The sequence below is a fragment of the Plectropomus leopardus genome, chromosome 20 (assembly GCF_008729295.1).
Source record: "Plectropomus leopardus isolate mb chromosome 20, YSFRI_Pleo_2.0, whole genome shotgun sequence".
Lineage (NCBI taxonomy): Eukaryota > Metazoa > Chordata > Actinopteri > Perciformes > Serranidae > Plectropomus > Plectropomus leopardus.
In genome coordinates, this window is record NC_056482.1 from 9,759,069 (window position 1) to 9,784,389 (window position 25,321).

The 25,321-nt window shown below is 38.6% G+C and overlaps 2 protein-coding genes across 5 annotated transcripts in view; one reads left to right on the forward strand and one right to left on the reverse strand.

Annotated features, from left to right (window-relative positions):
* Positions 1-11,159: 11,159 nt before the first annotated feature.
* On the reverse strand, positions 11,160-14,032 carry esm1 (endothelial cell-specific molecule 1). The gene is made up of 3 exons (XM_042509615.1): positions 13,459-14,032; positions 12,395-12,538; positions 11,160-11,778 (listed from the first exon to the last, which is right to left on the reverse strand). The coding sequence occupies exons 1-3, from the start codon at positions 13,946-13,948 to the stop codon at positions 11,684-11,686; spliced, it is 729 nt and encodes a 242-aa protein (XP_042365549.1). The 5' UTR covers positions 13,949-14,032; the 3' UTR covers positions 11,160-11,683.
* A 2,587-nt stretch (positions 14,033-16,619) lies between these two features.
* LOC121959444 (probable E3 ubiquitin-protein ligase HERC1) overlaps positions 16,620-25,321 on the forward strand; it is a 51,301-nt gene continuing 42,599 nt past the window's right edge. For all 4 annotated transcript variants that reach the window (XM_042508717.1, XM_042508713.1, XM_042508716.1 and 1 more), the window contains exons 1-8: positions 16,620-16,671; positions 20,225-21,221; positions 22,614-22,709; positions 22,824-23,006; positions 24,082-24,294; positions 24,591-24,689; positions 24,806-24,902; positions 25,014-25,157. In XM_042508717.1, the coding sequence (XP_042364651.1) occupies positions 20,256-21,221; positions 22,614-22,709; positions 22,824-23,006; positions 24,082-24,294; positions 24,591-24,689; positions 24,806-24,902; positions 25,014-25,157 (1,798 nt within the window). In that variant the 5' untranslated portion in view covers positions 16,620-16,671; positions 20,225-20,255. The remainder of the gene's footprint in view (positions 16,672-20,224; positions 21,222-22,613; positions 22,710-22,823; positions 23,007-24,081; positions 24,295-24,590; positions 24,690-24,805; positions 24,903-25,013; positions 25,158-25,321) is intronic.

Below are 25,321 nucleotides of genomic sequence, written 5' to 3' on the forward strand. Positions count from 1 at the left end.
GCTGCTCCCCTCCTGAACAAAGTCAGCGTGTGCAGAGTGGATTGAGTTAGCCGAGGCTCAGATGAGCTGCTATAAACTTTTCCCCTGACTGCTCACACCATCTGCATGCTGAGAAAGTCTCCGCTGTGACCAGGATGGCTGTCGCGGTCAGCACAGTCACACATGGGGCAGCCTTACAGCGGGAGTCCACCCAGACACATGCACACCCACATGCACACATACACTCTCTCTCCCAAAACACTGCAGCCTATGCAGACTTAACTCCTCCAGTCATCCTGGCTGGTGAGACACTCACACTCAGTCTGAGCAGACTGTGTATGTTGGTTACAGAGAGGAGGAGGAGGAGGGAGGAGAGGGAGGGGAAAGTGTGTGTGTGTGTGTGTGTGTGTGTGTGTGTGTCAGTGAGAGAGCATGTTTTAGGAAGTCTGAAGATGAGAGCTCTGACTGAGCCGTGCTCAAGCAGTGCAGCTGACTTTCTCTTCAGATTACATACAAGCAACTGGCATTTTTCAAACTCTCACACTGTGTCCAACTCTCCTCAAAATCTTAACAGCCAAGAATTTCCCAAACTTTGTTACGGTTCATAATGTGGAATATAAATCCTGAATTTCTCATATGTCATCCGAGAGCTATTCAGTACACAAACACAGAAAGCTCCCAGGTTTAAAGCGTCTTCAAGTTGTCGTATACAAATGACTGCGTGCGTGCAGCTCGACAAACATTTATTCAGTGACGCTATCCTCACTTTGGTGCAAGTCCAGCTGTATACACACCAGTGGAAATTGCATCTTGTTTACGCGGGAGTGGTCTAAAAATTTCCTACTCCATAGTCTTGCAGTGGTTCCTGCTGAATGGGAGCATTTCACATTTGGCATGTAATGTACAAAACAAAACATGCTGAATGTGTATGATAAATGGAGACAAAGGTAAAGCCTTTATACTGTTGTTTCAGCAAATTACTGTCTGCTCTCGCAAAGTGAGGACATCTGACATGTACTTTACATTCCTGAGCTCAGTCATGCCATCATAAAGCTCCGTATTGACTCCTCGCAACCTGCTCGATCACCAGACACAGACTATTGATTTATGACAAGAGAGCAGGCAAAATTAAATAAAAAGATGTTACTCTCGACAGAACGGTTATCGTGTAGGCTCTGAAATGAAAATTAAGTATTTATATGTAATTACATATGTAAAAAAAAAAGTTAAAGGTCTAGTGTGTAAGATGTAGTGGCATCTAGTGTTGAGGCTGTAGGACTGACACCTTTGCTATGATGTGCCAAGAATGTACGGTAGCCAAAATACAAATGTTCGTTTTTGGCTACAATAGAAACAACATGGCAGACTCTGTGGAAGAGGACCCAATGTGTAAAAAAAAAACCCAGGTGATTCTGAGGTAATAAAAACACAATGATTCTTATTTTCAGGTGATAATAAACAAATGAAGACATAGTTATTATTAAATACTATTTCTGCTGATAGATGCCCCTAAATCCTACATACTGGATCTTTAAAAGGATGGGGTTTCCAAAGAACTGCTCACAAGATAAAATGTTTTGAAAGCACTTCAGTATAGATGACAAAAAAAGAGGATGGAGGTTTATGTTGACTGAGATTATGTTGTTTTATAAAAGACAAAAAAAGTGAATTAAGATATATATTTTCCTATCTACAAAACACTGAAACATTCAGGGTACAATTTGTATTATCACCACAAGACACATGCAGAACCATTAAACAGTCAATGTATCCGCGGCACGTGTCCGCCACATCCCTGGTCCTGGAAAATGTACTCATTACTGATGAGGGAGGAAAATTCCAATCTATGTAGGAGGTGGCTGATGTGTCAACAATAATTACTTCCTCAAAATCAAATTAGTGTCAGAATTAGTTCATTGACAAACTCACATCCAGTACAGTACATATGAGAATTGGGGGTAAGGTAGCTGGGGTAGTGTAGTGTTTGTTTTGTGATATAACTCAACAAACAGGATCTTGTTTGGGTAAGTGAGGTGTTAAAGGTTCAAGTGTCGAGTCAGGCCGAACACATTATCGATTGATCTGTTTGAACTGCAGGCAGGCTCTGTCGGTGAAGCAGAAGTGAGGTCAACTTTACATTTGGATTAGCGTCAGTCAAACGATTGATCAAAGAGACAACAGCAGCGCAAGAATGTGTCCACAGCTTCAAACGGACACTTTCTGATCAGATAACCTGTCTACACTTTAGTTTCGCATTTTTAGATTGTTCTCTAGTGCAGGGTTACCTGTGCTCGTACAGGACATGTTGCATTGATGGCACATTTGCAGCTGCCTTGGTCAACATGCTTTTTGTGACAGCACAATCTGTCTAGATTGGTGGTTCACTGGTGGTTCCCAACATTTTGGCTTCTTACCCTTCGAAAAGCAAATCGCTGTTTACCTGAAACACCTCATCCCAATTGATGATGACAATTGTGTTTTGTGAACAGTTCAATGTGAAGTATACAGTATTTCAGCCTTGTCTCAATCCCAGAGCGTCAAAACGCGCAGCTTGGGCAGTGTCCCTGGTGTCACTTTAATGACGCAGTGTCTGTGTGAGACGTACTGAGTTTTCCACTAACTACAATGTAAACCCGTCTGCGCTCAGAGCAACAGACAGAGTGTAAAAAACATGAAAGTGCGCTTAGCATAGGCAGAAAGGGAGGTTAATGGCTGCAACAAAAGCAGAACTTTCATCCAGGAGAGTCGTGTTTGAGACAAACAAACAACAACATCGATTACGGTGTTTAGAGCAGTCAGAGCTGAGTGTTTTTTGTCGACACTGGGAATATTTTCCTACCTATAACCAAGTAGTTTTGTTGCCTAAACCTGGCTGCCAACCCCATGTTAATTTAACGTTTGTGTTACTCTAAGCGTGTTTTTTTAGCAACATCCATGACTTTTTCCTAATCATAACCAAGTGATTTTGTTGCCAAATGCTAACCACCGACCCCATGTCAAGATACACATAAAGGCCGCTTCACCATCAATTTAGTAATGTAATGGGCTTTGGCCTGAGCCACAAAATTTTACGATTCAGGATGAGATCATGTTGAGTTTTGTACTCGAATGAAACACAAATTAGAAGAAAGTCAGAAAAAATAAATATAACTTTGCTCAAAAGAAAGATTTTTTTCTTGTTATCCTTAGTCCTGTCAGATATATCTTGGGACCCTATAATAGCCATCCTGGCACTAACTGCAGTTTGGCCAAAAAATAATCAGCTTCCATGCTGACTTTGTAAAGCACGCTTGCTCTAATACACAGTAATGATTCCCTGTTCTTGGTTGAACACTTTTAGCTCCAGATTTCTCTTTGTTATGTTTTATTACCTTAAATAAAAATTTCCTATGAAATTGAATGGTATGTCATTAAAAGAATTTTTTTTTGCAGCTGTGCAAAGATATTTATATTCAATAGCCAACAGAGAGAATGAAATAAAATCCATTCCTCTCAATAAAACCTAATCTCCACACAGAAGATGAGTTTTCTAGGTGCTGTTAAAAGCCTCATTAGATTAAACAAAGATGAAATGAAATGTTGAGAACAAACAACAGTAGGCTCTGAGCCATCTGTCCTCAGCCATCCTTCAGCATGTTTTATTATATTTGCTGGATGTGGAATGCTGAACATGAAACACTGTGACCTTGTGACGTGAGAAGTGGCCATCTGTAAACAAACTGGAGCTGCATCTACTCCCATGAGACACTCTGGGGGACCTTATCCGATAGGAGATAACTCACTAGATGAGAATGGATGAATCCTCACAGAGGACGCCTCTGGGAATAACAGTGTTCTCAATGGCTCTGCTGTTCTCATGGCCTTGCAGTCAGAGGTTTCGGACAGTTGGTGGCTTCTGGAAAGATAATGAAAATCTTTGGAGGCCTGCAGCAGATAGTAAGAAGCCTTTCTCAGTGGACTGAGACGACACCAGAACTCGTCTACTGTGGTTACATAATGTTAGGACTTATGATGTTGCTTCATTAGTATGTGGTATTTAGTTTTGTCTCCTCGCTGCTCTGTACTTACAGCTCTGTATCTCTAGGTAAATATTCAATATATTGCAGTTTTAGTGTGTGGCATTTAAGTGCCCATGAAACAGCTATTTGAGTGCTATGTGATTTCACGTATTTAGGGTGCTTCCTGTGAAAACCATGCTGTCCCATTATAGGTGCCTTCAGAAACCCTTACTCTGAGTGCTTGGGTGAGTTTGAGAAGGCATTTAATTAGAGACAAAGTTAGTAACTTTTTTTATTTTCCAGGAGATGACAGACTCTTATATACCATTAAAAATACATACAAAGCAAAATTATTTTTTCTCATTATTGGGCCAGATATTGGCATACAGTTGACAATCAGTGCAAGACATAAGTGACATCTATTTTGATTTCATAATGTCTTTCACAATGGATCAGATGACTACTTATGGATGTCGCTAGTAGTGATGAACACACAGATAGTTATCTTATATAGTTATCAGATAGTTACCTTTATAGCTTCCCTCAGCTCATTGATTTGGTGTTAGAGCCCATAGTTTCACTGTTTTGGTTCACTCTTCACGCTCTCAATAGTATTGTCATCACAGCAGGCGCATCTTCTGTCATTGAAAAATCTATAAAAAACCAACTGTGGTCTACCTTCTCAGCACCAAACAAAATACACACAAAGTCAAGCATTTAGCAGCGAAATCAAACCAAATGTGTGTTGTTTATATATATATATATATATATATATAAATCATATATATATAAATGTGTATGTATATATATATATGTGTGTATATATATATATATATATATATATATACATATATAATATCAGGTGCAGAAATGTTTCCACGTATCTCCTGGATGTGTAAATACTGCAACAACTTCAATTAGTGGTTACAGCTTGCTTCTGATGCCCCCAAATGGCCAAATCAGTTTTTATTTAAGAGACCATCACCAGCACAACTTTAAGTGGCAAATAAAAACTTCGAAGTCTGAGGCGTCTATTGGCCGCAGAGGGGTTTAAGGCACCAGCCATTAACTCAGTTTAAGTGGGTGGGGACCTTCGCAGCATGTCACCCCATCTCGCTCTTCCCTCATTTCCTATCAGTTCTTTACTGTCAAATCTCGAATCTCTAAATACATAAAATGAAAAAAGAAAAAAACATATTGTAAAAGCGCCTATAAGAAGAAGTGAGAGGTCATCATCATTCATGTTGGTAAGAATCTGTGTGAGGGAGTACACTGTGTTGTTGTTTTGTGAGGTCATAGTCAGCCCCAACAATGTTTCACTGCTTATTTCATTTTGTCTCCTGAAGTCAATGGAGACAGAAAAATACAAGGAAGGTCTGGCTCCTCATAAAAGGTTCAACACAAACACATAGACCCTCCTCCTTTCTCCTCCTCTCTGAGGTGAACTGAAAAATCAGTTATTTTGATTTTGACTCTATAAATATCAAACGTCTTTTTTAACCTGTACATCTGTACATCTGCCAAAGTCTGTTCTTTACTATTACAATAACCTAATGTCCATCAGGGATTGATAAAGCTGGTCTTTTTCTGAGTGAGGATGGTTGTCTTCTACAGATCATGTCCTTCTTTTTCTTGATGCAACATTGCTCTCTGGTGGTCACATATAAAACTTTTGGAATTACAACTTCCAACTTATTTGGAGCAGTATTTCTTTGTCTTTCAACTTCTGCACACACATTTCTTTAAAATTCACAAGTTTAATTTTTTTTTTATTTAAGACATAATTTGTAATAAGACGTATGGCACTATGGCTGTAGCCTATAATTAACATCAGGTCAATGCTGTAAAATTATATTAGACAGACAGACAGACAGACATAAACCCAAAGGAAGACAAGCCAGTTAAAATCTCTTATTGAAGGATCTGTCAGAACTTGGATCCAAACTCAATGACAAATTAATGTAAAATAACTATATGATACAATACCATCAAGGAGCCACCAGAGGTCCATGTGTCACAGTAAAAAGAGCATACAAAAATGTTGTACATTCATTTCAAAAACCCATTCTGGACTAAACCCCTGTATTACAAATTTCACAGCACCAAAGGACATTTCTTATATTATAATGATAGACATGCAACTTTTGTATTTTGCAAGTCCTAAAAAACATTATTTGAAGTGTAATAATTGTGCAGCCTTACAGCAGATACCAAATATACTAATTGTATTACAAGATAAGATTTAAAAACGTACATGTTCATACTTTCAAATCAGTCGCCTCACTAAATAGATCATGAATGCTATACCTGACTCTGTCTCACACCTTCAGTAAAAATGTCTGGAATGTGCAGATGTTATAGTCATCCGGCACGGTACCGTTTGCTCATGATACAGGCGACCGAACAAACACAACAGAGCTCTACACTGCAGATTACTGTACTGAGATCCTGCAGAGTGATGTGATGAGTTTATTGCTTCAACTTCTTAACAATAAGTGTATTTTGATATCTAATGATTCTGGTATTAATTTAATGGCATCTACTCATGGATGAGATGATTGTGCTTGTGACAGCGTGAGATTTAAACATTAATGGTGTTCTCCTCAGCTGACATCAGCTAGCTCGGTGGTGCGAGGTGAGCTAGTATTAGATGCACGCTTCCCTCTGCGCAGTGACACTGTTGGTGGGTGTAGTTCGGTAGAAAGAAAATAGTTCCAACATGAAATCACTCACAACAAGGTCTGGGGATTATCTTGAGTAACCAGGTCACAATTTCTGGAGAGAGACATTGCTATTGAGTTTTTTTAATGTATTTTTTGGTACTTTGAGCACCACAAGCTGAGTGCTGTCAAGTTCCATTATATTGGAGAGAACGCAGACATCTCTACGGCCGATATATCTCACACACTCCCTCACCAGTGCTCAAAAATGATCTGAAGTGCCTCCCCAGTTTTGCCCCCCTCCCCTCTCATAAATAACAAACAGACCCTTCTTATGATCAAAATGCATCTCCACCAATCTTTAAACAGGAAACCAGACCTAAAATTGTACAATTGCACAAATATATTATCTGACAGTTATGGATTTATTTCTTGACTGGCAACCGTTACAACACTGCGACCTTCCGTAATTTTGATGTGTGATTAAAAAAACACTGCTGGGAAATGTTCCTCTTTACGTCATATTGACCAGAAACAAGACAATTCCTCCAGGGGTCAGAGATCTGTCAGGTCGCTGAGGTCAAGGCTCCACACGTTTACTGAGATGTTTCTGAGAATCGTTTCAAAAAAAAAAAAAAAAGGAAGGGGGAATCCTGGATTTAAGGAGACAAAGAGTAAATTAATCAGACCGAGACCCATTTTCAATCAAGTAACATGACTGCGTGTGAGTCAAAGTGCTTCATAAGCCTCAGTTTAGATATCTGCTATCAATGTAATCAATCTCCCCACTTAATTTCCTTGTTCGCGGTGTTTACGTGTTGTCTCCATTGAGCCTTGTCATTCTACAGCTACAATAAACAACCTGTTGAGGCTGCGCCAAGCTCTAAATACCAGAACATCTATTTGCAGTAAATCAGTGTTATTTACTACTATGTTCACGCACCTTTGTTTCTGCAGAGGCGGCAGTGACGTGTTCGGGGAGTCAGATAAAGGGTATTTCTCACCAACGCTTTCCTGTTATTTTCCAGGGTCCTTTGTTTGGTTGCGAGGCCTCGGCCTGTCCGTTCTCAGGGGAATCAGAGGAACATTTGAGCCTCGAGCACGTATGAACACTCCGGCCCTCATACGCAGACTGCTCCCATACCTGCTTGCATCACTGTGTGTGTGTGGGAGTGTGTGTTTGTGTGTGTGTGTGAATGTGTCACCTTGTCCTTGGATTTTACATCCCTGCAGTGAATTCATATCCGTTTCAGGGAACGTTATCCTTTATATGCCTTTGAATTTCACTATACATGAATTCATATTAATGCTCTGGTTTTAGAAGTCACTCTTGTTGTAATTAAAAAACAGAATGAGAGAAAAAAAACATTAATTCAAAGTTTGGTGCTGCAGCCTTTGTAGTTTTAAAGCAAATTATGTGTTCTCTTCCAAAAAAATAATAATATGAATAATCACTCTTTGTTTCCTACTTTTTTACTAAAGAGATGGCTTGAAAATTTGAAGCGGATCATAGTTCTAAAATATCACATTGTCATTTTTTTTAATTTATATGTGCATAAAGTTTGAAATTTCTCATAGGCAGCCTCTTTGTTGATGGGTGTTTACATGTTGAGCTTTCATTTTAATAATAATTGAATGAAGCAGATGGGAAGTGTCCTCCTCTGTCTCTCGACAAAAGAACGTAGCCTTTGCAGTTGTGTGTCACCTCCATAAATTCCAAGCTTTTTCAAGAGTGTCTTGAATCCTTGCTTTTAAATTCCTGTCCCGGGCAGACACAACAACAACAGGAAGAAGGGACATTTTCACAGGTGTCAGGAAGCACAGGAAATAAACAAGCTGAATACTGGAAAACATTTGTGTACCAGTAAGAGTCAGAGGTGAGGCTAATAACAGATATTTTTAGCTGGGACAGGATTATTTTTACAGCTTCGGACAAAATGTTTGATATGATTTTTATCTGCACAGTGACGTATTAAAGGAGGACTTAAGAGAAAAAGCATCTCCCTTTAATCAAGGCTGACTTATCATGTTTGATCATGAGTGAGGTTTCATAACCTTTAAAAGTCACAATTGCAAATGCATAAAAATCTTAACTGAATAGTTGTGGTAATTTACTGCATTTATTACCAAACTATATGCATTTAATGTTTCAAAAGGCATTCCACAATATGACTACAGAGGACCTTTATTGTTATATTTTAAAATATTACATTCCTAACACTGGCAATCGAGAACTGAATTCATATAATGGGTATAAAGAGAGGCTGAAGAATGGACAAGTTTTGTTTTTGTTTTTTGATATTTTGAGATCATGTTGAATTTATGTTGAAGAGGATCTTTGACGTGTGCGCTTGTGTGTGCAATAATTTCATTATTTTTCAAAGAATTTGATGTGTCTACATGTTGCATCACCTGGAAGATATGAAAATTGCATGGATCCAAACACTGAGGCAAATTAAACTCTGAATATTTATGTAAAAAAAAAAAAAAGAGGAGGAAACACTGATATTCTCAGGGAGACATTAGAGAGATTTATTTATGGGAGGTGAAAAAGGCTTCTCTGAACTGGATGAAAATGCTAAGAAGTCTGGATAGAAATATGTCTTCTGAGTAGAAAGAATTTTCGTTTCCCATGATGATATGAAGTGGTACATCCAAACACAGGAGCAGAAAGTGCTGAGAAATGTTTCAGGCATCCTTGACTCTTAAGTCTTAGTTGGAACGCCCTACTTTCTCAACTTCCACAAATAGCAAAATATTCTTTGTTCCCATGCACAAAACATTTCTCGGTCGTGGAAAAAATTCACCACTAATAGCATAAGAAGAACTGAAAAGCAACGACTGGCTTCATGAAAGATCACAGACAGGAGAGAATTTGGGGAAGTTTCTCTGTCTATGCAGCTGCATGGAGAAGTTTTGCCTATAAATGTGTGCTAAAATACAGCCACTGCAGACAGGACCTACACAGTCACACAGACAAAGTCATAAATAGAAAGGATAATATTTTGAGATATTGCATAAAGTCTGTCTTAAAAAAAACCAAACATATAATGTTATTTTCTTCCTAAAGGAAAACATTCATTATTGTTGAGCTCATCTCACAGACCCACTGAGAGTTTCACAGTTAGTACAGGCATAGGTGTAGATTTTGGGGGGATGCAGGGGACACGTCCCCCTCGAAATCAAACATGTTCAGGCACAAATTGGTGCATAAAAATTCACCAGACTGCAAGAAATTAACTAGGCAAATCGATGCTCAGCATTTTCTAATGAAGGACCAGAAAAATCTCTGTCTACGTGTTGTACACTCCTGAGGTAGAGGCACAAATGGGCCTTAGATTTTTGGATACCCCTACCTAAGACAGAACAAAACACAGTTGTGTTTTTTTTTATAATTTTGTCTGTTGTTTTCATGAAATTGACAGTTGTAACAAATATTTAGTACAGCAAAATTCAGACAAAAGTGATATATTAATTCAGCAATAGGCAAAAAAATGCAAAATTTAACCATTTTGGAAAAAAACTAGAGCCTAGAGGCTTTTAAATACAAAGTTGCAACAGGAAGACATTTCACACAGACATCTTTTTGGAAGAAAGTTAACTTTTACTTAAGGTAATATATGACGGTAGGTTGGCATTGATTAATTTACGAAACTTTGCACAAAGACATAGACGTATAGTGCAGTTAAGCAAAGTAAAGTGAGAAGATGTAAAATGTATTTGCTCTTACGCTGTTTAAACCAGACACTCCTAGCTCCACTATAATAGATACTGTTACCACTTTTGAAGATTTCAAAGTTTATGTGCAGTGTCTGTGTTTTTTTTAGGATAGTGGTCTGATGCAGATTCTTTGTACCAACTGACAGTATTTTGCACAATTTTTCAATATCTTTGAATATGACAGCCATAAGTATTTATTGTTTTTTCAGATAACTGTACTGTGGTCAGAGTGAAAAAAGCACGGAAACTGCGTTATACATGAAATAACATCACTGTTTAACTTGCTCCTGAAACCTGACACCTCTGAGCCTTCACAAATGCATCAGTGTTAGAGTGCAATCTGGCCCATCCAGTGGGCCAGATTGGACCCACTGGTGGACCAGTTCTGGCCCGTGAGCCATATGTTTAACACCCCTGCTTTTAATGCTTTTGACTTACCTCTGTATTCTGCTATAATCATGTTTGAATATTCAATTCAATTTATAATTTTTCCAAACTTCTTACACCCAACTTCACACTTTGTCATTTAATAAGTACTTGTCCCTCCCCTTGGGTGATTGTTTATGTGTCTTTTATTGTACATCATTTTTATTTTATTTCACTATACCAAGATATGTCAATCATATTATAATTAATCTACTGCATCCTCCACTTATTCAGATGCCATTAACCTTTGGCTGAAACATAAAACAGCAATTGCAGTTTGTAATTATTGATAACAAATAAAACTACTAAGAGTTTACCCTGTTAACACAGGTGAAGCGAACAGACAAAATTGGCAATAAAAATCAAATTACAAGAGTCAGTGATAACTTTGGTTTAATTGTAAGAGCATTCTTTACATCGGCTGGTGTCATATACATGATAGTTTCTGTGTCCGCTTTTCATATGTACAATACAAATAAAATATCATGATGGAAAACTTCAAAATAGTCAGTGGATGAATGGATGAAAAATATTGCGGCATCCAGTTTGAAAATAAATACGAGATCCTTTTCTTGTGACTCTCATTTTGTCAGCAGTAATGTATGAAGGCACACTAAATGAGACCATCAGGTCTACTCTGAAGCTCATGGGTACAGGCTAACAGGATAATCTGTAGAAACAAGTGAAGAGCAATAACAGAAGAAATGCAGACTCTGAAGAAAATAACATGATCTACATTTTTCATTAGAAAAGATGCTTGTAAACCAAGTAAAACTTCCAAATGCTGTAAAAAAGTTTTTCATTGTTGAACATAATAAAATATATTTTTCAGTTCATTTATAAGTTAATGCTACATTTACACTGAAAATATTCAGTCTTGTCAGCACTTGTCAGCACTTGTCAGCGAGGGTTGAGCCGCTTCGGAGCGGTGGATCTGTCCGTGTGTTGAACTGTGTTCTGGGCAGTGCTGACCTCTCCGGAGCCAGCCTCTCCTCCTGGAAACACAAGTGAGAGAATTCATTTGCGTTACTTTTCAGAACTAAGATTCACCCAGAATTTACTAAACTCCAACATTTTAAACCTGAAAAAAATGTCTTAATTCATCAAAAAATGGGAAGAAGGCAATAAGTAATGTAAGAAGACACAAATTTGCGAGAAATAAGTTGAAAATTCATAGTAAAAAAATAAAGAATGGAAAATGCCTGGGAAAAAGTGCTAAAAAAATGTCTGTAAAATAATTTTAAATGGGTAATCATGATAATTCTAGATATAGTTTTTCCTTAGCTTTTTCTTTTTTTCCCCTCAACATTTTTTCCCATCCATTCCATTTTATTTTTTTTTTAACTTTTTAAAAACAATTTCAATTTAAATCTACTTGTTTCTTGCAATTTGTTAAACATCTCTTTCCAGGTTACTCATTGCCTTTTCCCCCATGTTTTTGAAAGAAATTGTACCAGTTTGCAAAAAGTTCAAAGTTTGAAGGACTTATGAAAGATGTCTGAAAGCAGCATAAGAAAAAGCAATGTTACCCCAGATTCCAAAGGATTAATACAGCAGTATGAAAAAAATGTTATTCTAAGAAATATTACAGTTTGTTTGTTTTTTTTCTACCTTCTTGAGGGTCAGTCTTGAGCTTGCTGGCAATTTTGGCAAAGAATTTGAGGGTGAGACAAGCTCCTGTCTCCCTGTCACAAATGCCGCCTTTGCAGTTGCATGTCTTGCGGCACTCAACCCCATAGGTCCCATACAGGCAGTCTGTAAAAAAGGAAAACATTATTTTAGAATAGTCTGCTTTGTCCTGCAGAGCAAGCACGAAAAAACATAGCTCACTGGTTCTGAGATGGACCAATATTCTTTCGTGTTACAGACCTATATTCACATATAAAATAGAGATAATCAGTGATTGAGATATATATCTAAATGTTAAGTTGACTTTAAATTTACGCTAGCTGAATTTACTTAATTTTGTGAAGTTGTTGCAACTTAATAAATATAAATGAAACCACCCTGTTCTTTGTAAGTGTTAGCAACTACAGTTAACCAAGTTAGTCTGACTAAACTTGATCATAACAAAGAGGATTTTTGGAAACAATGAAGTTAGGAGATGTGTGAGTTCTTTTTTGTTAACATGTTTAAGAAAATACAAATATGATTGACCAGTTTGTAACCAGCAGAATACAGATATATAGCACGGTGAACTTGGTTTACTGAAGTTGCTAAAACTGAGAAAGATTGATTAAAGTAAACTTGTCATTCTGAAGTTGCATTAACTTCACAGAATCAAGTAAATATAACTACATTTTAAGCAAACTTAACAATTAGATATAAAGTAAACATGAATTAAGACTAATAATCATATTTTCTTGCATTTTTCAAGACAATCATATTCCTAGATTTAAAAAAAAAAATAAAATCAATATGTCAGATTTTACAGTGTACTGGGCTAACCACCAAGTTAAATGTCTAATTCTTGCTGGAAGCAAGGACACACAGGTCTTCACATGCTCCTCTGAATATATGGCAGTATCTATTCATTGTGATTAATTTCATATAAAGCCTAAAAGACTAAAATAACCTAGTGGGACTCTGCATTTGGTGCAGCAGAGCATCACATATTCAAACTGCAGCATACAGGCAGAAATAGCTCACCGAGCACATTAAAATGTTGAATGTACCTTTGCAGATCCCATATTCGTCCCCATAATCGTCCTCGTCTTTGTAGAACTCGCAGTATAATCCCGGTCCGCACTTCACCCCGTGCATCCCCGACACGGTGCGGTAACAGTGCTCCCCTCTGCCGGCTGCACAGACCTGACAACAGCCGCAGTCATCCAGGACGGTCCGTGTGCAGCGCTGCGTCCCGCCGCACCGCTCCGCGCTGCATCTGTCCGGGCAGTTCACCGCGTACTTGACATTGGCGCCCCACGCCTCAGCATCCCGCACTATGAGTGAGGACAACACTGTGATGAGGAGAAAAGACATGACTGGGTGCGGGTAGGAGAGCTCCTGGCAGGGCTGCTGTGTTTTCCTCGGGAAGAAGAGACGGAGAAGCGGAGCGCCTCTGGGAGACTTGTGCCGAGTGACCTCTGGCTCATCAGGTTGGATGGTTATCAGCGATGAACAACTTTGTTTTGTACATGGCTTTGCCCTCGTCAATTTCCTCATTCCGGTGTTGTCGTCCTTTTTGCCAGTCAGCCCCCTTTTTAGAAATCCGGCTTGGAAGTGGGATTAACTCTGGACCGCCATCCAGGAATTGAAATTCGTGTGACCTGATGTCATAAATTATCTTTGGTTTGTTTTTGTGCTAGTGACTGACGGAACCCCCCAAACCTCGTGACTGCCTGGCTCAGCTTTGAAGAATCACATTTGGTGTTTTTAGTCCCAACATCCTATGATTGAAAGTCATAGTGGCAATATTTAACACAACAGAACATTAATCCATTTTAGCTCAGTCAAACGATCTTGTTGAGTCACATGAGAATGAATGAGGCCATTTTAAATGAGGTTTTGTAAAAGATTTAAAAGTGGAAATGAAATGAGAATTAACAAGCATGAGCTTTACAGTCTCTTGGGTTGTAAAAGTAGCACAAAAAAAAAAAAAAAACAATGTAAAATCATGGGCACTTTTGAGTTTAAGCAGGGGCGTTTCTAGAATTTTAGCACATTGGGGGCTCAGCCCGGACCTCAGTAGGGTGGTTTAACTTTCCAAATTAATTTAGAATAGTAATGGGAAAAATATTCATATTTCTTAGTAACTGATCACAGAATACTTAACAACTGCTATTACATATGTATTTAAGTTAACAGTGGTGGAGCGTAACTGAGTAGGTACTTAAATAAAGTATGAACGGACTGACAGATTGTTACGCTTTTGTTTATTTTAAGCCCATTCTCATTTTTTAAAAATATATTTGTATTTGCTATTAGAAAAATTGGCTATTTAGAAAATGTTCGGGGCTGAAGCCTTGGGCACTTAGGCCTAATGATGCCACTGAGATTAAGTAAAAAGAAGTAACATAATAACAAAACATGCAAACAAATGTAACATGTGAGAGCAGTTTAAACCACTAGCCTAAAGTTTTCAAGTAGAATCTGTCTTGAACTTTTGATGATTTTTTCAAAAATATTGTAATTTAAAAAATGTCTTTTTTCAGTTAATTGATTGATGATACGGGAAAAATGTAATATTTTCATGGAATAAAGCAAATCATTGAATAACACCCACAACCAGATTATGAATTACAAATGTGACACAAATGTGTGTAGCCTAGATATTTACAGTTTATTCAGACTTTATATGAGCTATCTGACAAATATATTATGATTAGGCCATTAACATTAGTTGAATTCACCCATCACTCGTACTGGTAAACCCATAAACCCATTGCTGGTCTCTGGGCAAATGTGTGGCTTATTAACTGCAAGTAACTTAGCTATGATAGCTAACATTATTGATGGCTGATTGACAAATTGACCCGAATTAATGCAATCAGTGACATTTTGTTTTAGCAAAATATTGTTTATTTCCACATTTTCAGTTCTTGCACAAAATGACATTTTGATGTTACTGTTACCTTTTCATGTATATACTGCATGAAGTAAAGTGTAGTTACCGATACAATGTTACTGCAGTAAGTTTCCCATCCCTTCTGCTGGGGTACGACAACACCACTTGGACAAACCACATGCAGAATTGCAGTACAACGAAATATTAGAGCTGGTAATAATGATAAGCTTTATTTGTAATCATGATTACATTTGATATTGACTGCTTCAGATGGTGATATGTGGTTGCCTTTTGCAACATAGCAAATTTTTTTAATTTAGATTTTTTTCCCCGTATATTAGGAATTTGTATATTTGAATGATGGAGATATGGATCCCCATTAATATATATTGTTACCACCTCCTTGAATTCAATAAAGTTGGGGGACTCAAAAGCAGCAGAGGCAGAAATAACCTCATGTTTAGGCTCCAAAATACTGAATCCTACATTTCCCATAATGCAACATCATCAAGTTTATTTTCTCAGACCCGATAAAGTGCCCACGTCTATGACAATGGGGCCACATTGGGGATTTTTTTTTAAAACATTTTTTCAATTTAAACAAGATAGCCAACCTGTTGCATGACACCGGGGACAGTGGTTGCCAAGGAGGCTGCCTGTGCACGCGCTTGTTTTATAGTTTGCTGGCAATAGCCTGTGTTTATTTCTGTAATATACGCTAATATCCCCTTTCTCGTATGACTTTATTCTTGTAAAATTAGGACTTTTTTTCCTGTAAAATTACAGCTTTATTCTCATAATATTATAAGTTTATTCTCAGAAAATTAAGACTTTTTTTCTCATAAAACTTCAACTTCATTCTCGTAATACTACGACTTTTTTTCTCATAACATTACGACTTTATTATTGTAAGATTATGACTTTATTCTCAAAATCTAACATTCTCTTCTTTAACGTGGCCCTAATCCTCCACTGTACAAGTCAAACAGGATATTATCTACAATCTGAGTTTAAACCTCATGACAAATAAACTGTGTAAAATAAGTTGATTTCCCCTTTAATTAGCATAATTTAATGTATTTGAACCTGCATTTATTTTTATTGTAATGATTTTAATACCACCTCCCTAAAAACAAACAAACAAAACAACCTTAGATTAATATAGACATGAAATATAAGTGGGACTGTATGAGGTGGGAAAAAAAAAAAATTAAAAATAAAAATTGTTGATGATCCTCACTCCGAGACACAAGGAGGCAGTCCTCCAACACTGGCTGCCATCAACGCTTAAACCCCCCAGCAGCAGACGAAGAAGAAGAGGAAAGAGGAGAAGGTTGATATGATATTCACGTCCAAGGGAGACCTCACCGGGACGGGACAGGTAACGCAAACCATTTATCTGCGGGGCTTATAGTGAGGGTAACTTCCATGTCTAAGGTGTATTTTATTTTAGTCGCAGCCTCGTTTACATGGTAATGCGACGTTAACGAGCCGCGGGAGTGTTTTGCTGAGAGCTGTCAGCCAACAAGCGGAGGGGCTTGGTCGGTTTTGACAGCCATGGACCAGACTAGCAACTGCACTGCAGCCAGCCGTTAGCTCAGCTGTCACCGCAGATGCGATAATTATAATGTAACCGGTGCTTGTCAATGACACGGCGGAAACTGCGTTTCTAATTCACGTATTAAGCAGTTTGTGTCGGTGTAGCGAATAGCTAACGTTTAAATGTAACGTTAACACAGAGCTAACTATCGCCAGAGATGAAAAAATACCGCTACTGAACGCTGACAGGCGCTTCAAAGTAAGAGGCTAGATAGCACGGCTAGATAATGTCCTTAATTTACATTAAATATTTTGTCGGCTAATGTCATTAGCATTAATGCCCGAGTCGGTGTCTAACTTCTGACAACACGACATTGTGAGTATGCAACGGTGTGTTTTAGTTCACTGTCTTTTCCTTCAGTGTCTTCAAGATAATTCCGCTGCTTTTAGACATTATGTAGCTCTTATTGTTGTGAATAATCATATCCAGTGCTAACATTAGCTAGTTATGTTATTAGTCTCTCCATCCCATTGTCTAAATGCATATTGTGGTCAGGGTTGTCGTGGCAACCGAGCAACCCAAACGTCAGTTGGGACAGCCAACTTCCTCCAGCGTATTCTGGATGACTGTCAGGCCCCCGGATCACCTCCAGCAGGTCCTGGGTCAGCTTCAGGGGTCTTCCCCCCCATCCAGAGTCATCACAGGGCTGCAAAATAGAAAATGAGGAAAATTCAGGGCAGATATTTTGCAGGAAAAAAAATAATTTTGCCAACATGTATTCTCATTCTGAAGCTGCACAAACCCTTTTAAACCTGGAGCAACATCACGTTTCTTGTGCTGCTTTCAGACCCCTTTCACAACATTTAAACCGTTGAACCCGGAGCAATTTGGCAATTTGGTGCGATTTAAAAAAAAAAAACATATATATAATTTTTTAATAGATTATGCAGATGTATTTTTTAAGTAAAAAGTGAAGTAAAAAGAAAAAAAGCCAGACAATTTACAATTTTTAAAATTAATAATTGTTATATTTTTAACTACTTTTTGAAGTCTTATCCCCCTGCCCCTTTTTTTCTGACTAATTTTCACATAATTTTCTTGTACATTTTGCTAGTATGCTGCTAATTTTTGGGTCATTCCTTTTGTTGCTCATTATCTTCTTTACTTGTTTTTGAGAGATATCAAGCAATTTTGCTCAGGTATAAAAAATGTTCACTATTTTCTAACATTTTAAAGAAAGAAACGATTAATCAATGAATATAAGAAATAATCAACGACATTTATCAATAAGGAAATAGTTGCCGCCAAGGTTAAAATCTCATATTGTTTAATTCATCATCATAGTGCAATAAAGAGTGTGCATGTATTACTGCAGCTGATCCCACTAACCAGCCATCAGTATTGTGGCAATTTTTTGGAAAAACAAGACTCTTAAAATATACAACATTCAGATACACATTGTGTACTGGCATTTTCCTCTGCTCATGCATTGTGCTGTATGCATTTAAAGTCAGTCATGGATATTGATTATTAATGTATGAGTGGTTTAACCATTAGTCTTTAGGCCTACACATAAGCTCATTATGTTTTTATTTTCATAGCTTAATGGCAAGTTGCTGGAATATTTAGCTTAATTTGTTATCAATAACAAAGATGTGTATTGTGGTTGTGTGTGTGTTTAAATTAGGAATACTCCATACAAACTGACATTGGTGAGCTGTACAGAAAATACCTGAAAAAAAATGGGAAAAAATATTCTTAAACGTTTATGTCCAACAATTCCAGATAGTCTGTAATCAATGATGGTTGCGCCTTACATTGCTGGTGGTTGTCTGACCCAAAGAGCTCACTGCTATATCAATGCTCGCTGTTATTTTTGGCCAGAGTGGAAACCATATAGCCCCACAGGCCTCAGGCAAGGCAGGAGAGACGAGGCTCTGTGGTGGCCTGCTCACATGTTTAGCAGCCTGTAACTAGCATTACTCTCGCTCGTACTGGTTAATATTTTTTTTGCAAGTTTTAATCATAGAATGAGTCTTAACCATGAACAATCCGAAAGGAGATGTCTGCTCTACACCTCAAGAGCTGATTCCACTATATTTAACTCAAAAATGTGAGTGTTACTGAACAGGAATGACAACTTCCCTATATTGAACTCATAATAGCACCTGGTATGCAATGAAGGCATAGTTTTGCATTGATTACTTGCATTAAATCTGCTCTTTTATATAGTTCAGTTTTATGTAGAATAGGTGGTTGAATATGATTTAACATGGGAATGCCATGCAGCTGATATTCCCATGAAATCACCCTCTAAGATATGAATGCTGGTCTCTATATTATGACTGTTATGGGAACTGTCGTGTTTTAATCTGCACGTTTCAAAGCACTGTTGAAGGGCTTTTGTATGTCATCTTCTACATGGCGATGGCAGAGTGTTTCTTAGCTGTTTTTTTTTTTATTTTTCCTGTTTTTACAATTCACTTATAGCATAAATTAACATACTTCGTAGTCGTTCCTTGTAGTGACTTAATTTTGCGTTCTTTTTGTGCTTTGTCTTGTTGATTTTGTATTTTTTGTCCCATGTTGTCTGTCATAACGTTTCTGCCTGTCTTGGCCTCTTGAAAAAGAGATATTTGATCTCAAGAGTTTTTCTCTGGTTAACTAAATTAAAAGCCCAGTTGACAAAACTCATCTGATGAACTAAAAATGCAAGATGGGAAAACCAGAATCTGTATTTTTTTTCCAGGAAAGCTGTTCCTGTGAACTGTTGATTTGCTTAGAAAGCAGACAAAAACGTATAAAGACAGACTGGAGGTTAGGTGGGGTTGTATCTCAGAGTGCTAGGTAGCCAACTTGGAGATGATGGCTGTGTTGACAATATAAATGAATTGGAAAGGGAATCAGATTATTACCACTTGTGCCTAACCTGTCATAGCAGGTTTAATTCTTTGACAAGGCCATATTATATTATGAAACAAATACTTAGATCACACTCTTTTGTAATGGGTAGCACAACAGCTTGTGAGACAAAATTCTCCTCATTAGTGTGGGTGTGTTGGTTAGTTGTTATCATAGGGTGAGCTGACCTATTTCAGTGATACCCACTGGGCCTATGCCACTAGCCTGGATGTACTGTATGTTGGAAAAGTGCCAATGCTAAGGAAAAACCCGACACCTTCTCTTTGAATTTACTTGGCAGGAAAACGCATTAGAACATTGCCTTTGAGCTGCAAATATTACTTGTAGATTTATAACAGAAATAAATTTGAAAAAAAGAGCCATTTCATTATCTTAATCAAATGTGTGGGAATAGTAGGTGTGAATTTGATAAATCTGCAAATATACAGGCCTCATTAGCTCGTTTAATGATATTTCCCTCTTTGTTTTGCAGGTGTACATAGGAGTATAGATAATGCTCAGACATGGTGCCTTGTCAGACCCATGTGTTGCTGAAGTGGCAGGAGCACTTCAATAGCTCCTGGGCAGCAGAAGACAGTGTAAAAACAGCCAGGAGGCATGGAGCTGCTGCTCTCTACAATAAGCTCCTCCACAACAAGGAAGTTGTGACTCTGGCCCAACCTGTTCAAGAACTCGTCGGCCCACGCCTGCCAGACTTCGAGTGTGAGTCCAGTGCCGCGGCGGAAAAGGAAGAGTACCTGTCATCCTTGCTTCACAGCCAGAGATGGCTGGCTCACCGGATGCTGACGCAAACCTCCTACACTTTAGGCCTCCATCACAGGCTGGTAGTTCTCCAGAGGATCTACTACGCACTTCACAGCAAATACCATGACAAATTCCGCGTGCAGCTGCCCTCCCAGTCCACAGATAGTGGCACCGAATGTGGGCAACTTGAGCTGGCCTCAGAGCCCTTCCTGCCAGGGGGAGCATCCAAAGTCAAGTCGGGTACAGATGTTCTGATAGAGATGGGTGTGAGGACAGGTTTGAGTCTGCTCTTCTCGCTACTGCAGCAGAACTGGAGGTATGCAGCCTCCGTGCATCCGGAGTCGGTGCTTTGCAACGACGTGCTTGCCACAGCGTCCTCTGTGCTGTCCTCTCTGCCACCGCTGTCTCTGGCCAATGAAAATAAGATCCCGTCAGTTGGGCTTGACTGCCTGGCACAGGTGGCAGACTTCCTGAAGAAGACGTCAGTGAGCAGCGGGACTGGTGGGGCTGACCCGACTGGTCGGAGGCTTGCGCTGGAGCTGCTGCTCGGCCTGGCCATGCAGAGAGGCTCTCTAAAGTTTCTGCTGGAGTGGGTGGAGGTAGCCTTGGCTGCTTCTATGTCCACCTCTACACTGTCTTCCTCCTCCTCACTGAGCTCCCAGCACTCAGCTGGTGTGGGCTTTGATGTCATCCATCAAACGCTTCTCCAAATGAAGCAATATTCGGTACGTCTTCAAATTTGTCTTTTGTTGCCTTCCAGTCTTTTCTGGTGAATTTGGAGTAATCTTCCTTTTTTTATATTTTGTCAATATTATCATTACTGGTATGGAGCAGTCCCTCCAGGATTTCGCAGGATTTTTTTTGTGAATGTTGTGGCCTGAAACACCTGATTTTACAGCAGATTTTCTTTAAAAAAAAGAAGCAAATCAATACACTGCACGGCAGTACAATGACATGATACTTTAACCATTTAAAATAGTCAAATTAGCATTAGGTGGGGCCATAAGTGCAAGGTTGCGCAGAATTCACAGGGATTGGTCAAATTTTCGTTAATTGCTGCAATTGCAGCATTGCAAAATCCTAGAGGGACTACTATAAAGCTAGTTTCCTGCTGAAACTTAATAAATAAAGAAAATGTGTTTTACAAATGCCCTATGATTCACTAACACAGTTTGGTGTGCAAACACCATTATCAAGCAAATGCATTTTGTTTTGCAAATACAGAACATACCAATCAACATGCAAGTATATGTAACAAGGTTAGCTTTTATCTATTAAAAGAGCCCATTCCCAAATATGGATGCATTATAAAAAATGGCATGGCCTTTGGAAGTAATTCAGATGTGAAAATAACTCAGTATGTATAATTGTTCTTTGCACACTGGAAATTGTAAATGTGATTTTTCTGTTTTGCCTTGCTATGTTACTTTAGTAACAAGTGATTTCCATTAATTTATTGTGGTTAGTTAATGAATTATATGAGGTAACTTACTGTGCATGCATCTCTATGAACATACTGATAAAGCAGGGAAATTGCTCTTCACTGCCACATCCATGGCTGCTGTTCTTTTTATTTAGTCTCATTTGAAGCTTGGAGTGATGCGTTAGTGTGCAGATAAGGATTAAGATTGAGCCAGTCTTCCTGCCCTCCCTCTATATGCATATTGAGTCATGCTTTAGCAGGCTAATCAGCTTTGCAATATTTCTGGACAAATGACAACAACGGCTGGGTATTGCCAACAACCTCATGATTGATTTTACCATCCTGTACATAATTTATAACTCTGTAATAAATAAAAAAGAACTCCTAAGGTGTTACACAACATAAAACAGACTAAAGATCAGCATCTACTAGAACTGGCATCTCAAATTTTTACCTCTTTGTCTTTCTTGAGTTCACCAGAGGCATGTTACTGCTTTGGGGAAGAGAGGCTTTTCTTTTTGTGATATATGCTTCTGGTTAAGAAAGAAAGAGTGCATAAAAATTGCACCTTTCGAATGTGATAAATCAGAAAATCCAAACCAACACAATAACTAACACACAGCGAATCACAGGTTACAGTAAAAATAGACACTATTTACAATGGAAGGCTAAACATAAATCTTTTTTCCCCCAGGGTTTCCGTGGGGACTCCGTTAATACTCAGGTGCTGAAGAAGGATGCAGATGGGCTTTGTCGACTCTCCCAGGCTGCTCTCTGTCTGTTTGAGGAGGTAAGATAAATTTTTGTCACCAACAGTGTGACATACAGTATAGGCACTATTAAGATCTTTTATACTTTCCAGTTACTGATTTTATAGACCTCCCCTTTCCTCCCTTTTTGGCAGATTTGTAACCTAGCATCCTACTGCCTGTGCTCCTGCAGCACTGATGCAGCAGCTCCGGGTTCAGAGACTGACACCGTCATGGTGTATGTGTGGGGCAGCAACAGCAGCCACCAGCTAGCAGAGGGAACTCTGGAGAAAATCCTGCTGCCAAAGCTGACACAAGGCTTCAGTGATGCACAAATGGTAGGTACTACTACATGAATACTCTCAGGATAGGACTAGCATTTTCCACTTTACAGGTTTACTTACTGTTTTCAGAATTAAGGGCGGGGCAGCTGTGATGCTGGCATTATTGGCTAATTGTCCTGATGGTGAAGCTTTAGCAGCTGTCTAGAGTTAAAAAACAAAAAGGTCAACAATTTATAGGGAATCAGTTGTATATACTACCACTTTGTAGCTGTCGACAAAATGAAGGCCCAAGAGAGCAGAAATGTTTGATTCCCTGAGCTGCAGGATTTTTTCTCAAAAACTGTAGAATGAATTCAATCTATCTCCTTCCACATTTTATGCTCAGATGACACCAAACTTGCCACACTGCATCTTCAGACTGTCTTCCACAAATGAGCTATTGCATTAAAATGTGTTAGTGTAAACAGTACATTAAACACCCACTGCAAATTTATTCTAAATAAATCTCAGGTGTTCATGATAAAAAAGGACATGGTTTTGATGACATGATAGAAAGAGTGTGGTAAATGTCAAAATTGTTTCAAAAAAACACAATTTTTGACAGTATTTTGAATTCTGTCCTCTTTGTAAACTATTGCACTCAGTGTAAATAAGACCATCTTTAAACACCAGTTTTTCACTCATGAAGCAATACATTTTTGTAGAAACAAATAATAGATGCCTCTATGTTGTCTAGATGAAGAACGAAAATTCGCAGTTTTGTTTTAATAATTGAATTTTACATTATTTTGAAATCTGCCTTTACATGCAACCCTGGTGATTGCTTAAGTCATAGTGTGAAGCCAATCTATGGTCTCTCACTTGGCAGTTACCTCTCCCTTGATAACAAAGGTGATGACTTCGTGCCCTGGGTGATGCAGAAAAAGCAAAGCAATACCTACTCAGGCATTGCCTTGTGTAGGTTAGAGACAGACATTTAAGGGATTTTTTAAATTCAATTTTAAAAAAAATTAAAATGATTATTGTCTGGGTGGTTCTGTTGAGGTACCCTCATGTTTTTGCCTCCTCTTTCTTATTTTCCTCTCATACTTGAATGTCCTTATATTTCTTCACTTTGTCTTTCTTTTAGATTGAGGCAGGCCAGTATTGTACCTTCTCAGTATCTGCAGACGGTTCAGTGAAAGCATGTGGCAAAGGCAGCTACGGCCGTCTGGGCCTGGGGGATTCCAACAACCAGTCCATGCCAAAGAAACTTGTACTGGAGCCACACAGGAACATGAAGAAGGTGTCCTCTTCCAAGGGCTCTGATGGACACACTTTGGCAATCACTGTAGAAGGAGAGGTAACAAGTTAAAATTACTACTGATACATACTGTATTTCACAGCTCTGCAATTGCAATTTTTTGACAGTTGACTCTATTTTCATCCCATAGTACATTTAAGGTGACTTTTTCTCAAATATTTAAAAAATGTAGCATACAGTAAATTCTCGATCGCAACGAAACTGTCAAATCAGTCTAACAACAGCATGCCAGTCATGATTTCACTTCCACTACTGTGTCATTAAGAATTTGATGACAATTTGTAATTCTTTGTTTTCTTGAATGAACCATGAATTTTTCAAAATATCTCTTTTAGGTGTTCAGCTGGGGAGATGGTGAATATGGGAAACTGGGCCATGGCAACAGCGCAACACAGAAATACCCCAAAATCATACAAGGACCGCTGTTTGGCAAAGTAAGCCTACAGAAACACCAGCTTGTTGGGGAAAAAATGGATTGGGATTTTAGGCGTTCTAGTTTTAAGCCATGTGAATTAACATAATTTTTCATACATTGTGGTATCTCTGCCAGGTTGTTGTTTGTGTGTCTGCTGGCTACAGACACAGCGCTGCTGTGACTAATGATGGGGAGCTATATACTTGGGGAGAAGGCGACTTTGGCAGACTTGGTACGCTCCATAGTTTTCAACTTGTGCTCATTTGTCTCAACAATTTCAACGAGCCTCTCCTTTGATACATTAGCTACAATCTCTGCGGTCCTGTGTTCCTCCTCTGAGCAGGTCACAGTGACAGTCAGAGTCGGAACGTGCCCACGCTGGTGAAGGATGTCAGTGGTGTCGGGCAGGTGGCTTGCGGGAGCTCCCACACCATTGCTGTGGCGCAGGATGGACGCACTGTGTGGTCCTTTGGGGGAGGGGATAATGGTATGTTGGCAGATGACTTCTAGCTTGATTTAAGCCCATGATGCATATTACAGTTGTGTGTAATCTTGTTAGAAGGTTTTCATTTCGATAAAGATTTTTTTTTTTTTTAGAAATGCTTAAAAAACACAGACCATGTCTTTTTTACTTAAAAGACAGCACCAAAG